The sequence below is a fragment of the Strix aluco genome, chromosome 9 (genome assembly GCF_031877795.1).
Source record: "Strix aluco isolate bStrAlu1 chromosome 9, bStrAlu1.hap1, whole genome shotgun sequence".
NCBI classification, from domain to species: domain Eukaryota; kingdom Metazoa; phylum Chordata; class Aves; order Strigiformes; family Strigidae; genus Strix; species Strix aluco.
Genome location: NC_133939.1, coordinates 18,231,112 through 18,246,366, shown reverse-complemented (window position 1 = coordinate 18,246,366; position 15,255 = coordinate 18,231,112). Strand labels below are relative to the sequence as shown.

The following is a 15,255-nucleotide window of genomic DNA, read 5'->3' as shown; positions in this document are numbered from 1 at the left end:
CAAGTCAGCTCCAAGGAGGATTCCTGGAGTGAGGGGCTGAAAGAGTAATGCAGGAATGTGAAAGCATTAGATGTGGGAGGAGGCAGCCCATGGAGAGAAAGCAGGGAGCAGAGGCAGTTGTGGTACCATTCTCACCTCTGCCTCTTAATCCTGAGTTGGAGCACCTCCTCCAGACTCAGTCTCCATCCCTTTTGACTGGGGTTACTTGAAGGCAATATAGAAACCTTTCCTGCTTTGAAATGTGCTGTGACCTGCTGGTCTCAAAGTAATTTCCATTGATGCTCCTGAATGGTAAATATTGGTGTGGCTGTGTAGGGACTGATCTGACCCCTGTGCCAGGACAGTGTCCTGAAGAGGTGTGATCTGGAATGACCTGGTTATACCATCAGATTTATCCTGAACTTGATCCCGCTCTGTTCTGACTCACCTTCTGCAAGCCCTGAGTCCATCCTGGATGATGAGTGTGCCTGAACTTGGCGGGGACACCAAGTGTGAGTAAGTGATGCTGTGAGGTGTCTTTGCAAGAGTAGTGTCACCTACAGAAGCTAGTCCCCCAGTAAAGGCAGTGGAAGTAGGAAGGCTGAGAGTGATTTGGAGCAGGAGCCTGCCTGGTTTTCTGGAGAACCTCTTCCCTCTCCATCATTTGTAGGACATAAGAGAACAGCCACTTGTGGAAATGGCAATTGAGGTAACAGAGCAGTACAGGGCCAACAAGAGGTAATTTCTAAAGCTGGGACTTGCCCTCCACAAATGCAGTTACAAGCTCATCACCCTGCCAATAGTGGCAGACACCAGCTCATTTATTCTTTCTAGAAGATGGGTAACAGTGGTCATTATCATTTATCCTGTGAGCATGCAAAACCAGGAGGACCCAGAGTGGTGGTCTGGCATGGTGTCCTCTGATGGAGCTTGCCACTATCTAGATGGAGGGGGAAAGTAAGGGGAACTAAGCATGAGATGTGTTGTCTCTACTGAGGAGCAGCAGGCTGTGCTAGGCTGCCTGAGCTTGTTCTCAGGGAGTTGATGAATCTCCCCAGTGAGGTAGAGACCCTAGCCTGGCCACCAAAAAGCCATATGTGCATATTAGTACAGCACTTGGGATGGGCTAATTAGCCTGGCTTCTGGGTGAAATTGCCAGGGTAGCCAGGCTTTTTCTGGGATAGCAACTGCAGGGCTAGCACACGTGGCACTGCCTGACTGCCTGGTGTTATATATTCAGAAAGCCCTAGTCCCTCAGCAGCTCCAAGGCTCAAGGCGGTGAGGCTCTGTGTCCTCCAGACCACGCTGCATCCACCAGCTGGTAAAATTCACTGGCTGCTGTGCAGGCTGACATGGACTTGGCAGCTCCCAGTGTGACCACACAGGAATGAGCTGCCTCTTGATTTTTCTTGTTGCAGATGTTGGACTGAAGGTGCTCAATGCTACCTGCATCAAGGACCTCTGCAAGGATCCTTTGGTGTGGTAAGCAACCATTGTATGGGAATGAGTGTGTGCATCCATCTATCTCTGAATGTTTTCCCTGAATTTTGAACACTTCCTTCTACTTCAGCCAGCCACCCTCAGTAAGTCTAAATTGAATGTAGCTTGTACATGTACTACTTTGGGTAACATGCCCATATAGACAAGGCTGAGTGATTTCCTGCTAAAAATGCTGGTTGGGGCACTTTTAAGGTTGTGGAGGTCAACTCTGTCTGCTAACAGTGCCAACTTTCACACTGTCGTTCCCCTTTTTCACTCTTCCTCCTCTCGGTTCTTATCATCTGGCCTTTTGGTTTATTGAGAGGTGTGAGAGTTTTCAAAAAATTGGGTAACTACAGGTCACCCAAGGGAAGGCTTAGAAGGTACACAGATCTGGTTTATTTTGAGAAAACTTGCACAGGCAACCATAATCCTTGCATTTTGGAGAGCCTGTCTTCTTAACCTAGCTTTTACTTTGCACCCAGGGCTGCTGAGACTCTGTGGTAGCTTCTGCACATGCAAAATAGTGTTTTGCTGAGTGAGCACCAATGCTTTGTGGATGTAAACTTGCATATACAAAATCATAGCTTGAAATGAGGGATCCAACTGAGACTGTAACACACATCCATCCCTCACCTTTTGGCCTGCTTGCCACCCTGCAGATTGGGAAACAAGACTGTCAGAAGTGATAACGCAGGATTATTTTTTTACCCAGAAAAAGATGGGCAGGTAGAAAACAAAAGAGGTGATTTTTAGGTAGATCTAGAAATTTTTCAGAGTGGAATATAGTAAACCTGTTTTTAGGTAAGAACTGCTCTGACTTCAGCCCCCACCAAACTCCCTCTAACAACATCTGCCTGGATGAAACTTCAACACACTGTAGTGACTGTGAATAGCTGAGAACCATCCAAGGTGTTTCACCACTACCTGCCACATTTCTTAGTCGTCTTCTGCCTCCATTTTGTGGGCTTTCAGGCAGATCCCTGTAGACCACTAAGTGAGTAACATACTGTTCTGGTGGGTTCTGGTCTTCTGACTTACAAGACTAAAGAAAGATTCACAGCTGATGAGGGAAGAAGAAAGTAGCAAATATACCACTTGTAGTATCACCTCTCACTTTCATTGGTAAAGGAGATTTTTTTGGAAGGCATGACTTGCGGAAACACGATTCCACAACCTATAAGGTTGTAAAGTAGGTATGTTTATTCAGCACTGAGGCGCACGGGGGATCGCTCCACCACAAACGTGTGCCCCTTGGAGCGAAAGGCAGCTCCTTTCTATAGTGTAAAGCGTTTACATATTCATTATAATTCCAAGAATAGGGAGAGATATTACAATTAGTTTTGAGAAATCATTAACATAAATCCCACCCCAAGTCCCTCTCGTTGCGCCTGCGCAGTGGCTCCTGGTGGTCTTGGGCGGGGGTCTTCAGGATGAAGATTGAAGATGCCTCCTCTTCCTCTCGTGACTTTTCACCCAATTAGGTCTTTTTCAGCATTTGCATAGTCATGACAACTCCGCATTCGTTGAGTCCCCATTCTTTATCTTGGGATTCAGTAGTTGCAGCTCCTTCCTTATCTCAAGAGCCCACCCTGCTGTAACTCATCCTTTTATTGTATCATCCTGCCTGTCCAGCATCCCTCTTAGTTGTCCTGCATCCATTTTGTCAAGGTACCTCACTTCAGGCATTTGGTCTTTTTTGCTGATGTGAAACTTAATATTGTTTCACTTGGGGAAAAAAAATCACCAAAATTACAAGCCTTGCAAATATGTATGTAAAATTGTGGGCAGAGATGCAGAGCTAATTTGCACCTTGCAGTTTTCAGGGTAGCCTATACAAACATCTGATCGATGCATGTAACCAAGCTGTGAGCAGCATCATACCTGTCTTCAGATTGCAGGGGTTCTCTCTCCAACTTAGAAGTCAACAAAAGCCCTTGTTCTGTAAATGCCTGGCTCATGATTTTCCTAGTGCCCCTCATTATGTTACATGTAAGCACAAGTTTAGTTTCCTCTTTGTTCATTCTTTGCAGTCACCCCATTCATTACCCCTGGTGTGCTTTATAATACCTTAATCCTTGCAGGCTCCTGCTATCCTTGTTCTTCAGAGAGCCTGAATTCCCACAGGCACCGTTCAGCTACCTATGGAAATTGCACACTTGCTTCTTGGTGCTCATTGCCAATGCTATAATGGTTGCTTCCTCTCATTGGCCCCTTCTGGCACAAGACTTCAAACCTCTCTTGAAGTGTCTTAGCTTAGAAATGCAAGGAGGTTAATGTCTGAACTGGGTCAAAGAGGAGAAAAACAAAAGCGGGTGTCTCCAGCTCAGGTGAGAAGGAAGATCAGTCACCATTGACCCACAGGTTTTGGACATGGGTTTGTGCAGCACCTGATATATCATGAGACACCTAGAACTATTTTTTTCCATCCCTTTGCATTGACCATTAACTGAGGCACACATTCCTGCCTGTAGGCTCATTATCCTCTGTGTCTATCCCCACATCAGTTGGAAGTTAGCCTTGCCATCATTAAGGAAACTTTAACAAAGACTGTTCTGTTGAAAGTGAACATCTTGACGAGGCCTAATTTATTTCACAGTTGTTATTCTGTTGACCTAAAATGACAGCAGGACACTTGGAGAGGTGCCCAGTTTATTTAAGAAGCAAGCACAGAATAGTCTCTCCCTGTCTGCAGAAAGAGCTTAGCAGCATAAGGCACTCCTAGCTCCTGGTCCCAATGCTCTGCCTGGCAGCTCCTGCCCCTAAAACCTCACTGTGGCTTTTCCGAGGGCCAGTCCAGATAGTGTTGCTTTTACCTGTTTTTAACAGTTCCAACCTCTGCTTTGCACATCCCCTCTGGAGTGTTTTCAGTGCTGTGAGAAATGGGAAGGTGTTGTGTGCTGCACTGTTACTGTAAATTTGGTCTCAAAAGAACACTCTAAGACTTAGTTTGAAGTTTTAGAAGGCAGGCATTCTTTATTGCAGCATTGGATGCACGGGGGATCATTCCACCTAAGACGCATCCTGAAAGACAAGGGCATACTTACTACATACAATAAAATAAATGAATATTCATGTAATTTCTGAGAAGTACACACCTATTTCCAGAGAATCTAATCCATACGTTAATAAATTGCGCAGGCGTACTAAAATTTGGGGAAGGGCCTCTGAGGGGCTTCCACAGTTGTCTGATGGTTTATCTGCCTTGTCTGGGATGTACCCATCACAGTTGCAAAAATGATGTCCTTAGGTGCATTCTTTTCTGAGGCCCCTTACAGCAATTAGCACCTGCTTGCAGGCATCAACAAGCAGGCATCAGCACCAGCATGACAATCTGGGTACACTCTAGCAATGATATGTTTGGGGGCAGGATCAGATGCCTGGGTTCAGGTAGGGAAAGGGCCCAGTCCTGGGTCTCCTTGGAATTTAAGACCCGTGTGGTGGCACAGTCTCAGCTGCAGTGTTATCTCTAAGCCCCTGCCCGCAGCTGTCTGCTGAAGCACAACTCTTCACTGATCATGGTGTGCCTGGTACATGGGGTCTGCCATGGAGAGTAGCTGCTGGAAAGCACAGAGCCAGAGAAGGTGCACAGTGCAAGGACAAGGGTCCAGAGTTGCAGGTTGCAGCAAGAAGTCCACCTGGATATAAGGAGAAAAATCACAATGAGCAAAGAATGGAACAGGAGCTCAGAGAGGTGGTGTGATCTCTAACCTTGGAGATTTTCCAAACTTACCTGGGCAAGGCACTGAGCAATCTCATCAGATTTTGAAGCCAGTCCTACTTTGAGCAGGGGATTGGACTAGAGCCCTGAAATTCCCTCCTGAGTATAGTTACTCCGTGAGAGAAGAGTTAAAGATGTGTGCCATGCACTTCAGCTCAAATTCTGCATCAGCTTCCCAGTTGCTTTTGTCCTGGGAAATGAGATGGGCTTGTCTTCCAACAGAAGCTAGGAAGATTAAGTACCTGCTCTTATAAAGATTGAAGTGTCATTGTCTTAATATTTTAAATAAAAGAAAGTGGTTAGTCTTCCCAGCTTTATTGGGATTCATCTGCTCACCACAACATATACCATTTGTCAATCTAGATGCTGTACAATTTGCACAGGAAAAGCTGATGTCAGTCTAGCAGAACAAACACCTTCCATGATTTTTGTCTAGAAGCAGCAGCTTTTAGACACAGGTGAGACTTGGGAAGGTGATTCAAGATCCACCACAATGAGGAATCCTTTGGGACCATAAGATGTGATGCTGCTGCAGTGCTAGCATTATATCAGTAACTTGTTCCCTGGATCCTGTTGAATTCCTGCTCATCCTCAGCTCCCCTGTGGTCATTTTTGGGTTTTGTAGCTGTCTTTGAAACCTTCTATAATCTTTAAGTGATACATGCCATCTTTCAATCTCAGAGATTTCATCTGAATACATCTCTCAAAAATCAAGCTACGATGAGAGCGAAGTCCAATGTCAAGAACGCAAAGAAAATACTTTGGTGTGTAGGAGCCTGCCTTAGGGAACAGTGTTGACAAATGCTGTTCACTGGTTTTGCTTGTGTTACCCCTTCCAGAGGCCTGTTCAGCCTTTCTGTGCTCTGACAGACAGAGGTGTTCCCCTCATTTCCAGCACCAAGAAAATAATATCACTTATGTTGTCGCCCTGTAGTTTCTTTGGGTCCTAGCTGAGCTCACCATCCAACTGCTATCACTGAGCTTCAGCAGATCTTGCAAGAACAAATATATTTGCATGATTAAGCGAGCCACAGGAAGGCATGAGGAGCCACATAATTTGTCTAGTAGAAACCTGAACTCAGGAACCTTGGGAACTATTCTGCCATGACCCTGAGCATCAGATACCAGCTCTTGCTTTAGTGAAGCTACACATAGCCAGGAGCACGGCTCTCTCTTAACAGTAGCCAAAGTCACATCAGTCGAACATGGTATCTCTTGAGTGCAATGCAGATTATGACTAATTTATGTTGCTGGTTTTGGCTCTAGCCAGACACTATGATACAAATTCATTACTGAAGACTAAAGCAAAGAGCTGTGTGCTTGGAATAAAATGCATGATCACTGGGATGGACAGCTTAAAAGTTGTGTTCATAGAAGTAGGGTCATAAAGGTGGCTCTGTTGCATTAAAGCTGCTGTGTAAATGTCAATGCTTCAGGCTTTCAGCTTCTGCTGGTTTGTATCGAATACCTTATACTGAGAGAAGGGCAGGAGAAAGCCATATGCCAGTTTTGGAAGGTTGTGACCTGTGTCAGATCAGTACGTTTTGTGCCACTTCTCCTGTATATTCCTGGTCGCTTGGCCTCTTCTTTTGTCCTCACTTTTGTCCAATAATAAATGCTTATTCAGTGATCATAAAGCTTGATTAGTAAAAGGTGAAGGATGTCCAGAGGAACATACTGAGTTCAGAAAAACTCAAATTTAAGAGAAACTAGAAACGGATTTTTAGATCCTTCACCCCTTGTGTGAATGGCAGGGGGATTAGAGGGAGGAGCTGGGACTGTGACAGGAGATAATCTGTGTGAACTGCCCCTTGGAGAGACAAGACCCTGTGACTAATCCCCATCTGTATGATCATATGGAGTACCTGTGTAGCAGGGGTCATCCTGTGTACCACTCATCTCTCAGTAAATGGGTACAATGGCCTTCTAGGCAGAAGGCTCATCAGCTCTCAGCATCTGTCAGCACACAGGAGGGGTGTGCTAGGTATGTGTAAGTGAGAAGGGAGCATAAATATAGACAATTCAGTGACCTTTTTCTGTGGAGAAGGCTGAGTGGTTGAAGGAAAGGTAAAGGCAGTCAGATTAAACACAAAGTCTATGCACACCTGCTTTGGGGATCATGAAGCATCATTTGAAAAGGACAGAATTAAGGACAGAGTTTCAGAAAACAGGACTGGAAAATTCTGGAGTAGCACAAGGCTAACCCTCTGGAAATCAATTCTTTTTGTTGCATTCAGTTTCTTTAATGTTTTTACTTTTTAATAAAATTGAGATATTATTCCCTTTGCCTTTTTTTCTGAGATCTGACATCCCACTATGTTTCCCTCTCAGCTCCCGTCCCAGTTGCCCAGGGCACAGAGCTCCCTGGAGCCTGCTGGAGAGGGGGAGCAGGAGATGGGCTCAGCCCCCTCTCACCCCTGCATCCTTGCCCTCACCAATGGTGTGGGGGCCATGGGACATTAGAATAGAAGCTGGAGGCCACCCATTTCAAATGTGGTACTATTGACTTCATCTGCTGCTTGCATACTCCTGAGATACACTCTTATTTATGACCAAGACACTAAACAGTTGACATGAGTGATTGGTGGTGCTGAGCACAGCTCAGACATCCCTAAACCCTGAATCCTCTTCCTCTTATCTCCTCCACTTTGCCCAGAGGACATCATCTCATGCTGTTTCTTTACTGCTGGAAAAGAAAGGTGGGCAGCAGCCCCCTCTCTGCTGAAGGCTGGCTCTAACCCGTACGTGGCGGAGTGCTACTGGGGTTCAAAAGCCTCTCAAGGTGCTCCTTGGCCAGAAATCTCTCATCTGCACTGCCCTCCTGGAGAGTGCCCGTCCCAACAGACAAACTCATCACATCCCCCTTACGTCCCCTCCCTGACGGACAAGGTGCACTGTGCCGCGGCGGTGGCAGCCGCTGAGCAGTTGACTCGTTTGAGGCTCGACCTGGGCACGTTTTCGCTTCCCATGGAGGCACTGGGGTCGGCCGGCTCGGGAAGGGGGGGTAGGGGGTGGAGCAGGGGCAGAGGCACCCGGATCCGGCACGGGAAAGCGCCGGCGGCCCCCCGGCGTCCGAGCGGTTTGAAAAGCCGCTCCGGCAGTAGTAGGGGATCTCCGCCCCCCCGCCTCCAAAAAGAAAAAAGTAAAATGAACTATAAATAAACGCGCTCGGAGGCCGCCCGTCCTGCCGAGCTGCTGCTTCAGCCCCGCCGGAGAAGGGGAGGGGGCAAAAATCCCCGGGCCCCCCCCCGCCCACCTCCCGGGGGGGCAGAGGGGCGGTGAGCGGCGGCCCCGCCCCGCCCCGGCGCTTTCTGTCCCCTCTCCCGCGCCGTACGGCCGGGCGCACCGGCTCCATCCGCTGGCAACTTTGGGGCGCGGGGCGCGGGCAGCGCCGCCGCGGCTCTGCCCTCACCCGGGGGGCGAGGGCTCACCCCACCCCACCGGCCCCGGGCCGGCCGGTCAGCCCACCCCGCCATGGCCGGGATCGGCATTGACCACTCCAAGCTGCCCGGAGTCAAAGAAGGTAGGGGTCACCCGGGGGGGGGCTGGACGGGACGGGGCGGTTTGGGGGAAATTGGGAGAAGGAAGGGGACAAACTATCTAATATTTTTAAAAAATTATTATTATTGTTATTTTAAATTTTCCGGCCGCGGGGGGCGGGTCGTGGCGCTCCCGGTGGAGCCGGGTCAGCGCGGTGGGCGGGGGCGGCGGGGGCTCCGTGCTCCGGCCGCGCGGGCTGCGTGGGGCCCTTCGGGGTTCGCGGGAACCGTCCCGCTTCCCCGTGCGTGGTGTTCGGCGGTTGTGCGGTTGGGAGGGAGGGAGGGAGGGGAGGGGAGGCGGCGGAGGGCCGGCGGGGCCAGAAGAAGCAGCAGCGTTACCGTGACGGACAGCCGCGGCCGCCGTCCTCGCCCGGCTCACGGCTGCCCTTCCCCGGGCGTGCGGCGGGGGCCGGGCGGGGAAGTGCCGCCGCTCCCCGGGAGAAGGCGAGGAGCGGCGCTGGGGGAGGGGGCAGCCCTTTGTCTGCGCCGGGGCCGAGCCGCCGCCGGCGCTTCTGCTCGGCTCCCCCCGCCGCGGGCGGCCGGCGGGGCGGGGGCTGGGGCAGGGCTGCGGGCGCGGCGGGGTGCGCTCCCACGGGAGGGGAGGTTTGCTGTGGAATAGCCGGGACACCCTTCGGGGTGGCGGCGTGCAAATACGTTCCTCGCAGTTACGGCTCGGCTGGGTTTGGAGGCTCAGCTGGGGGCACTGAAAAATGGGAGCCGAACTGGGAATAGCCACAGATTTGCTGATTGGCGGGGGACGGGGGATGTTGAGGTCCCGGTAAAAAATACTTGAGCCTGCGGGGGTTTTGTGAAGACTTTGCCCTGCGTTGAGCTTTGGAGGACCAAGCAGCAGCCTCCTCCACCCTGCAAAATCCTTGCGTGCCCCACGAGTGGAGGGACGGGTGGGCTGGAAGGGCCCCGCTGGCTTCCCGGGTGTCCAGCTGCAGCGTGTCGGGCCTGTGCTCGGTGCAGTCACCTCCCGCGGGGCCAGATCGGCCCCAGCTTCCCTGTTAGCCTGTGCCTTTAAGGTTCATTAAAGGTGCCCTGGAGCTGCTTTGGCTTTAAAAAGCTCTGTACGAGGTAGAGTCTGTTCTTCCTGACAGTAATATAAATCCATAGAAGCTCTGTCAAGTCAAGTTATTTTACATTTACGCAATAGTAATGGAGTGCCTGTCTAAATACAACCAAAATTCCTTAAACTCGTTTTCCTTGCCACTGGCCGTTTCTTTTTCTTTTTTTAAATTTCAATTCTTATAAAATAACAAGTGTGAATTTGATGATTCAGCTAGTCAGGAGTAGAAGGCATATGTCTGTGCTGGGAGCTGGAGGTTCCTTTTGACCTCTTGTCATCCTTTAATGCTTCATTTATTGCTCCTGGAAGAAAAGTAATATCCATGTGCTGAAGTTTTAGGGGTTAGTGTTGGTCCTGTTAAGTCATTAGCGAAATTGTTATTGGTCATTTTAGTGTGGCCAAGATCTCATCCTTAGAGGCTGTCCACACATGGTTACTCAAGAAAATTAATCCAATTAACCTAAGTAGCCTTGGATTTGATTTAGCTTGATTCATTTTTGGAGTGGACTAACTGGATTGAGTTAAAGTTGCTTACATGCTGAATGAAAGTATGTTTATGGGGTTGCATTGTAGCTCAACCAGTCCTTGGTAAGTTTGCACTTACGGTTAGCATGGATTAAGTTTCCAGAGTGTCCTGGTATGACAGTCTGCTGTTACCTGATAGCAAAGTAGCGTCCCAGAGCAGCTCCAGCATGCAAAGCAGACGAGGCCTCAGCCATGTTCTGCAAAGCCTCAGGCATGTTGCACGCTTTTACTTTAGTGGCGTAATTTGTTTTTATTGTAGAAAGTGTTGAAACCAAGCTATGCTTTGGATTAGATCTTTTCGTGCTTGGTGTTAGTGCCAACCAAGGAGAGAAATGCATCACCTTCCATACCTAGGGAAATATTTATTGTTCCTGATACAGAAATCACTGTTGGTCCTTCTGGAAAAACATTCCCTTTCTTCATTTCGGGTAAAGGTCAGCTTAGTCGTTCATTAACAGTGAAGAACATTGTTTTGGTTTGAGTACTTTGTTCTTCACCAGCTCTCCTTCGGAAGGGGAGGTGGGGCGTCCAGGTTCTCCCTGGCTGCAGGTAGCTGGGACTGCTGCGACACAGCATCACCCTCCTCTCCCAGTGTGGTCTCAAACTCTTCTACAAGTGAGGTCATTTCTGTGCAATGGCAGTGAAAATCTGATAACTGTAGCTAGGTGCTGCAGGAAGCATTGCTTCTTGTGTTTACTTTCTTTTTTATCTTTAAAAGCATTTATATTAGCTGAAGGCCTGATATAGGTGGCATTTTACTGGTGAAAACTACTTCAGCCGGTCCAGTTTGGTTTGTGGGCAGGGGTTTACTGGTGTAAAATACACCCTCAAAACGCTCTCTTGCTAGTATAAACTAGACCTCAGTGCTGCAGTCTGGTGTTACAGAGCCATTTTTCCATGGGCAGTAAAGTGGATGTTCTGACCACTGTGGTCAGTAAAGCTCTTGTAAGTTATTTGCTGAAGGTTTTGGTGTTAGTTGCAATCTGTGGGCTGAGTTTCTCTGCCTGTATTTCTATTTGCTTCTCAAGTGTCTGTGACATTCTCTCTTTTCACAAAGCAGCTTTTGCTGTGTGCTCTTTTGACCCACCCCAGGGGATTGCTCAGCTCTATGTGTATAGATCTTTTTTACTAGGGGTCTCATTTGTGAGCCTCTTGGGGAGAAGAGCATCTGGAAATATTATTTTAATTAGTTACTAATAAAGCAAATAACAGAAACTGGCTTGGGCTCTGCTTGATCTCTAATTGTTTCTCATCTCTTGTAATCTGATGCATTACTAGCAGCTAAAATTAGGAAGAGCTACATCCTGTCTTTGGCTGCCTGTTTTAAATGAGCTCTTCGGTGCAGCTCCTTATGCCATCTCAAAGCGCTGTGGATTGCCTCTTGGACCCGGGAGGCATCCCTGCCTGCATGCAGGCAGGCAGAGCTGCCTAGGACATGTTCCTGGGGAGGTATTTTGGAGCTGTGCAGACCTTGCCCCTCTCTGGAGGGTGTACCTGTGGTCCCGTCTGCTGTTGCTGCCTTTGCTGAAGGACTGAGCTCTGTGTCAACGGCGTTGCAGAGGGGATGACTGTTTGCTAAGCTGAGGCTCAGCCCCTTGTCCAGTGCAGTCTCAGAGAGCCATCAGTTGTTAGTGGCAGCAGGTAAAACCCAGGTACAAACTTCCTTGCCAGGGGGTTCTGATCTTCCTGCCAGTTTGAATCCTCTGTGAGGAGAGAAAAAGGAGGTGGGAGGGGGAAGAGAAGGACCCTGAACTCTGCACCAGCAGTGTACAGCTCTTTGGAATTGTGGAAAATTGCAGTGGCTTAAGTGTTTTTATTTAATTTTATTTTTAGTAGTACTATAAAGAAGTATAAGGGCTGTACATCTGTGCCAGTCATTAGAACCAACCCTGCCGCTCTGCTGTCTCTTGAGCTCCAGCCTTGAGAAAGGCTGATTGTGCCACCTGTGCTGGGAGAGACACGGCAATAATGCTCACACTATGGTTTCTACTCTTCACTAAGCATCTGATTTGGCTTTCTGAAGCCCCTGAGCTGTACATTAAAATGCAGCTCATTGTAGACTGCTGCCAGAGAGGCCCGTTGCCCGGACATAGTAGTAAAGGATACACCTCTGACTGTGGCCTCTGGGAAACAGGAAGGGCTTGAATCTTTATGTTCCGTCTTGGCAAAGCGTTCTCTGGGGCAGGCAGCCTGGCTGGCGCTCTCTTGCCTTAACGTAAATTGAATAAAAGTTTGCTGTAAGCATCAGTCTTCCTCTTCTTCCGAACCATAGCACCTTCCCTCTGACCTCTGCAGCTTAATGTGACCTTTGCTGAGACTCCTGCAATAAAAACCTTCTGACTGCTGACTTTCCAAGTGAACGGGGAAGGGGTCAGCCCTGAGGTGCAGTGTCTCAGGTTCCCGTGGAACAGACTGATGTTATTGGCTTGTGCTGGGGCTTTTGGTGACTGTGTGCTCAGCAACACGATAGTGCGCAAGAGAAACTTGATGTCTGTCAAAGGTGGAAACGCGTTCAGAAAGTGTTGATGGCTGGCACGGTGTCTGGTGAGGAGGGATTCTGCTGTGGGATTTTTCAGGGGGCTGGTGTTGAGGGATGAGATGTCAGCTGTGCTCATGTGAAGGAGGGGCTGGCCTTTAACTGGATTAATATAATCAGGGCAATAATTTTGAGAGCAGCAGAGGGTCAGCCAGGTCACGGTGAAGCCACCTGCCCCGTGCCCTTTGGCTCCCGCTGAGATTTGTCCTTGCAGCATGATGTGCAGTGTCATGGTTTTCTGCTTAGTGACTTCCTTGGAGAAGGGCTCTGAAAAATTCTGGCAAGCTGGATGGCTTGAGGGCAACGAGGAGATGGAGGGTGATGGGACATAGATGCAGGCTTTTCTTTCTAGGTCACTGGTTCATGTCCAGCTCTTCTGAGTAATGGGAGGTCTGTTTTTCCAGCATGCATGAATTCAGTAGCTGAGGCTGTGGTACTCATTTCACTTCTAGTTAAAGCTGGGTGAAAGTTTTATTATGCATTCAGTTGTTCTGGGTCTGCAGAGCTTGGCAGAGGAGATGGGCAGGATTAGCATATTTCATGCTCTTGGCTCTAAAATGCAACTGAGCAAGCAGGTCTGCCTCCTTCCATCCCTTAAATCCTTAGCACTTGTCCTCTGCGAGCTGCCATGGAGGTTGTACTGAGGCAAAAAGATCTCTCAGAAGCAGTCTTTGGCAGAGAGGAGCTTCCAGACTCACGTTGATGCCTTCTGCAGAGATGTTTCCTTAGTTACTGACAAGTTTTTGGACTGGTATAAGAGGGGACACAGTCTCTTTTGCCCTGATTCCTGGGGATGGGGAGGGGGCTTTCCCCCATTTGTGATACTAGAACGTTGGCCATCACTCATTGCTGCTCTCTGAGTAATGATCTCAGCTGAGCAGTGTGTTGCAGACGGCATTGTGTTTGCTGTGACCACGGGCCTCTGTTTAATCTTTAATTTCCTGTGGCCATGAGCAACGTCAGAGGGTGCACGCATGCCAGGCGGGAGTTGGAGATGGCTGCTGCAAGCAAGGAGCAGGAGAGGCCGCTTGTGCTCTCTCTGGGCAACCCCACTTGGAGAAGCAATGGGATGTGCCTTGGGGCTGTGTGGAACTTCTCTGTTTTGCTGGAATAAGCTTTCTTTTTCTTGCTCAGAGACATCCAGTTCATATGAATGTGGTGACTTGTAGGACAAAGCGATATGTTCCCTCCCTGCTTCCTCGTCCCCTTCCCAGAGTGTCCCCAGCTGGCTGGCTTCCCACTAGCTCGCTGCCTCTCCTCTGTGTAGTGTAGGTTTGAAGGCTGAAGGACTGAGGAAGGAGGCTGGTCTGTTGGTAAAACTGCCTTAAAATTCGAGAAGTTTAGGTCCAGTTTCTGGTGTGGCACTCTATTCTGGCTTGTCCTTTTGTCTTTCTCCAAAAGGTGATAAAGATATTTACTGTTCTGCTGCTGGTGACTTGTGTTGCAGGGAGCTAAGGGCATTTGTTGGGCATTTCTACTGGTTGAGCAGGGCTGCCATCTCCCTGGAGGCTGCTGTGTGTCAGGGATGCTCCATGTCCACCTTACAGTGACACGCGGAACACGTGATGGGACCTTGTGGAAGTCCCTTGAAACTTTGTTTATGCTTCCTTTTTAAAAATAGAAATTGGAGCCTTCCCACTGTTTTCTTTCTCAGTACATGAAAAGATACCACACAGCTTGTTGAGTGAGTGCTGTATGGCCTTGGCATTGTATGGCAGCTGGGAGAAACTTTTAGCAGGGCAGGGAGGAGAGCAGGAGAATGCAGCATCACACAATATGTATAGAGAGATGCAAGTCAGGACTGTCATGAACCTTGCTTGAGCAAAAGAGACCAGTTAGGCCTGAGTGCTCATAATATCTACTCTGTAACCCTGGGCACTTTGTGAATTAAGCTTGCCATGAGTGTTACTTTCCTTGGGGAGAAGGGTGTGGATGAAAGTCTGCTCAGAAGCCTGGCACAACCATTCTGCCCCTGCCCAAGGATATTGTGTCAGGCTCCGGAAGCTCAACTGATGATTATTTTAATTGCATGCCAACCCATGGCCACTGCCATGATGCTCTGTCAGCCAAATAAAAATAGTGAGCTCTTTTTGACACAGGCCTGGGTTGGTAGAGGTTTGGTCTGTGCACTCTTGACAGCCCTGACTGTGGTGAGTGCTGTTCAGGACAGAAAGTTGAAGTGGGTTTGCAAGTGAGTCACTCTTCTTCATTTCTATTTTTCAAGAGAGGTGTAAAAAGCTGCGTGCAGTAAAACTTTGAGTGCCTCTGTGCATATGGGTATGGTTCGTTCTTTTCCCAGCCCTTCTGCTGAACCAGGACTCGGTGGCTGGAGGAATCAGCTTAAGGGGAAATGTTATGTGGGCTTAGTATGTGGTGTTCAGTAAGTGATGACAAAGGGGAAGAA

At 48.8% G+C, this 15,255-nt stretch overlaps 1 protein-coding gene across 2 annotated transcripts in view; it reads left to right on the top strand.

Moving 5' to 3' along the window:
- The first annotated feature begins 8,503 nt into the window (after nucleotides 1–8,503).
- The window catches only part of CCDC50 (coiled-coil domain containing 50), a 44,950-nt gene continuing 38,198 nt past the window's right edge, over nucleotides 8,504–15,255 (top strand). For both annotated transcript variants that reach the window (XM_074833959.1, XM_074833960.1), the window contains exon 1: nucleotides 8,504–8,702. In XM_074833959.1, the coding sequence (XP_074690060.1) occupies nucleotides 8,654–8,702 (49 nt within the window). In that variant the 5' untranslated portion in view covers nucleotides 8,504–8,653. The remainder of the gene's footprint in view (nucleotides 8,703–15,255) is intronic.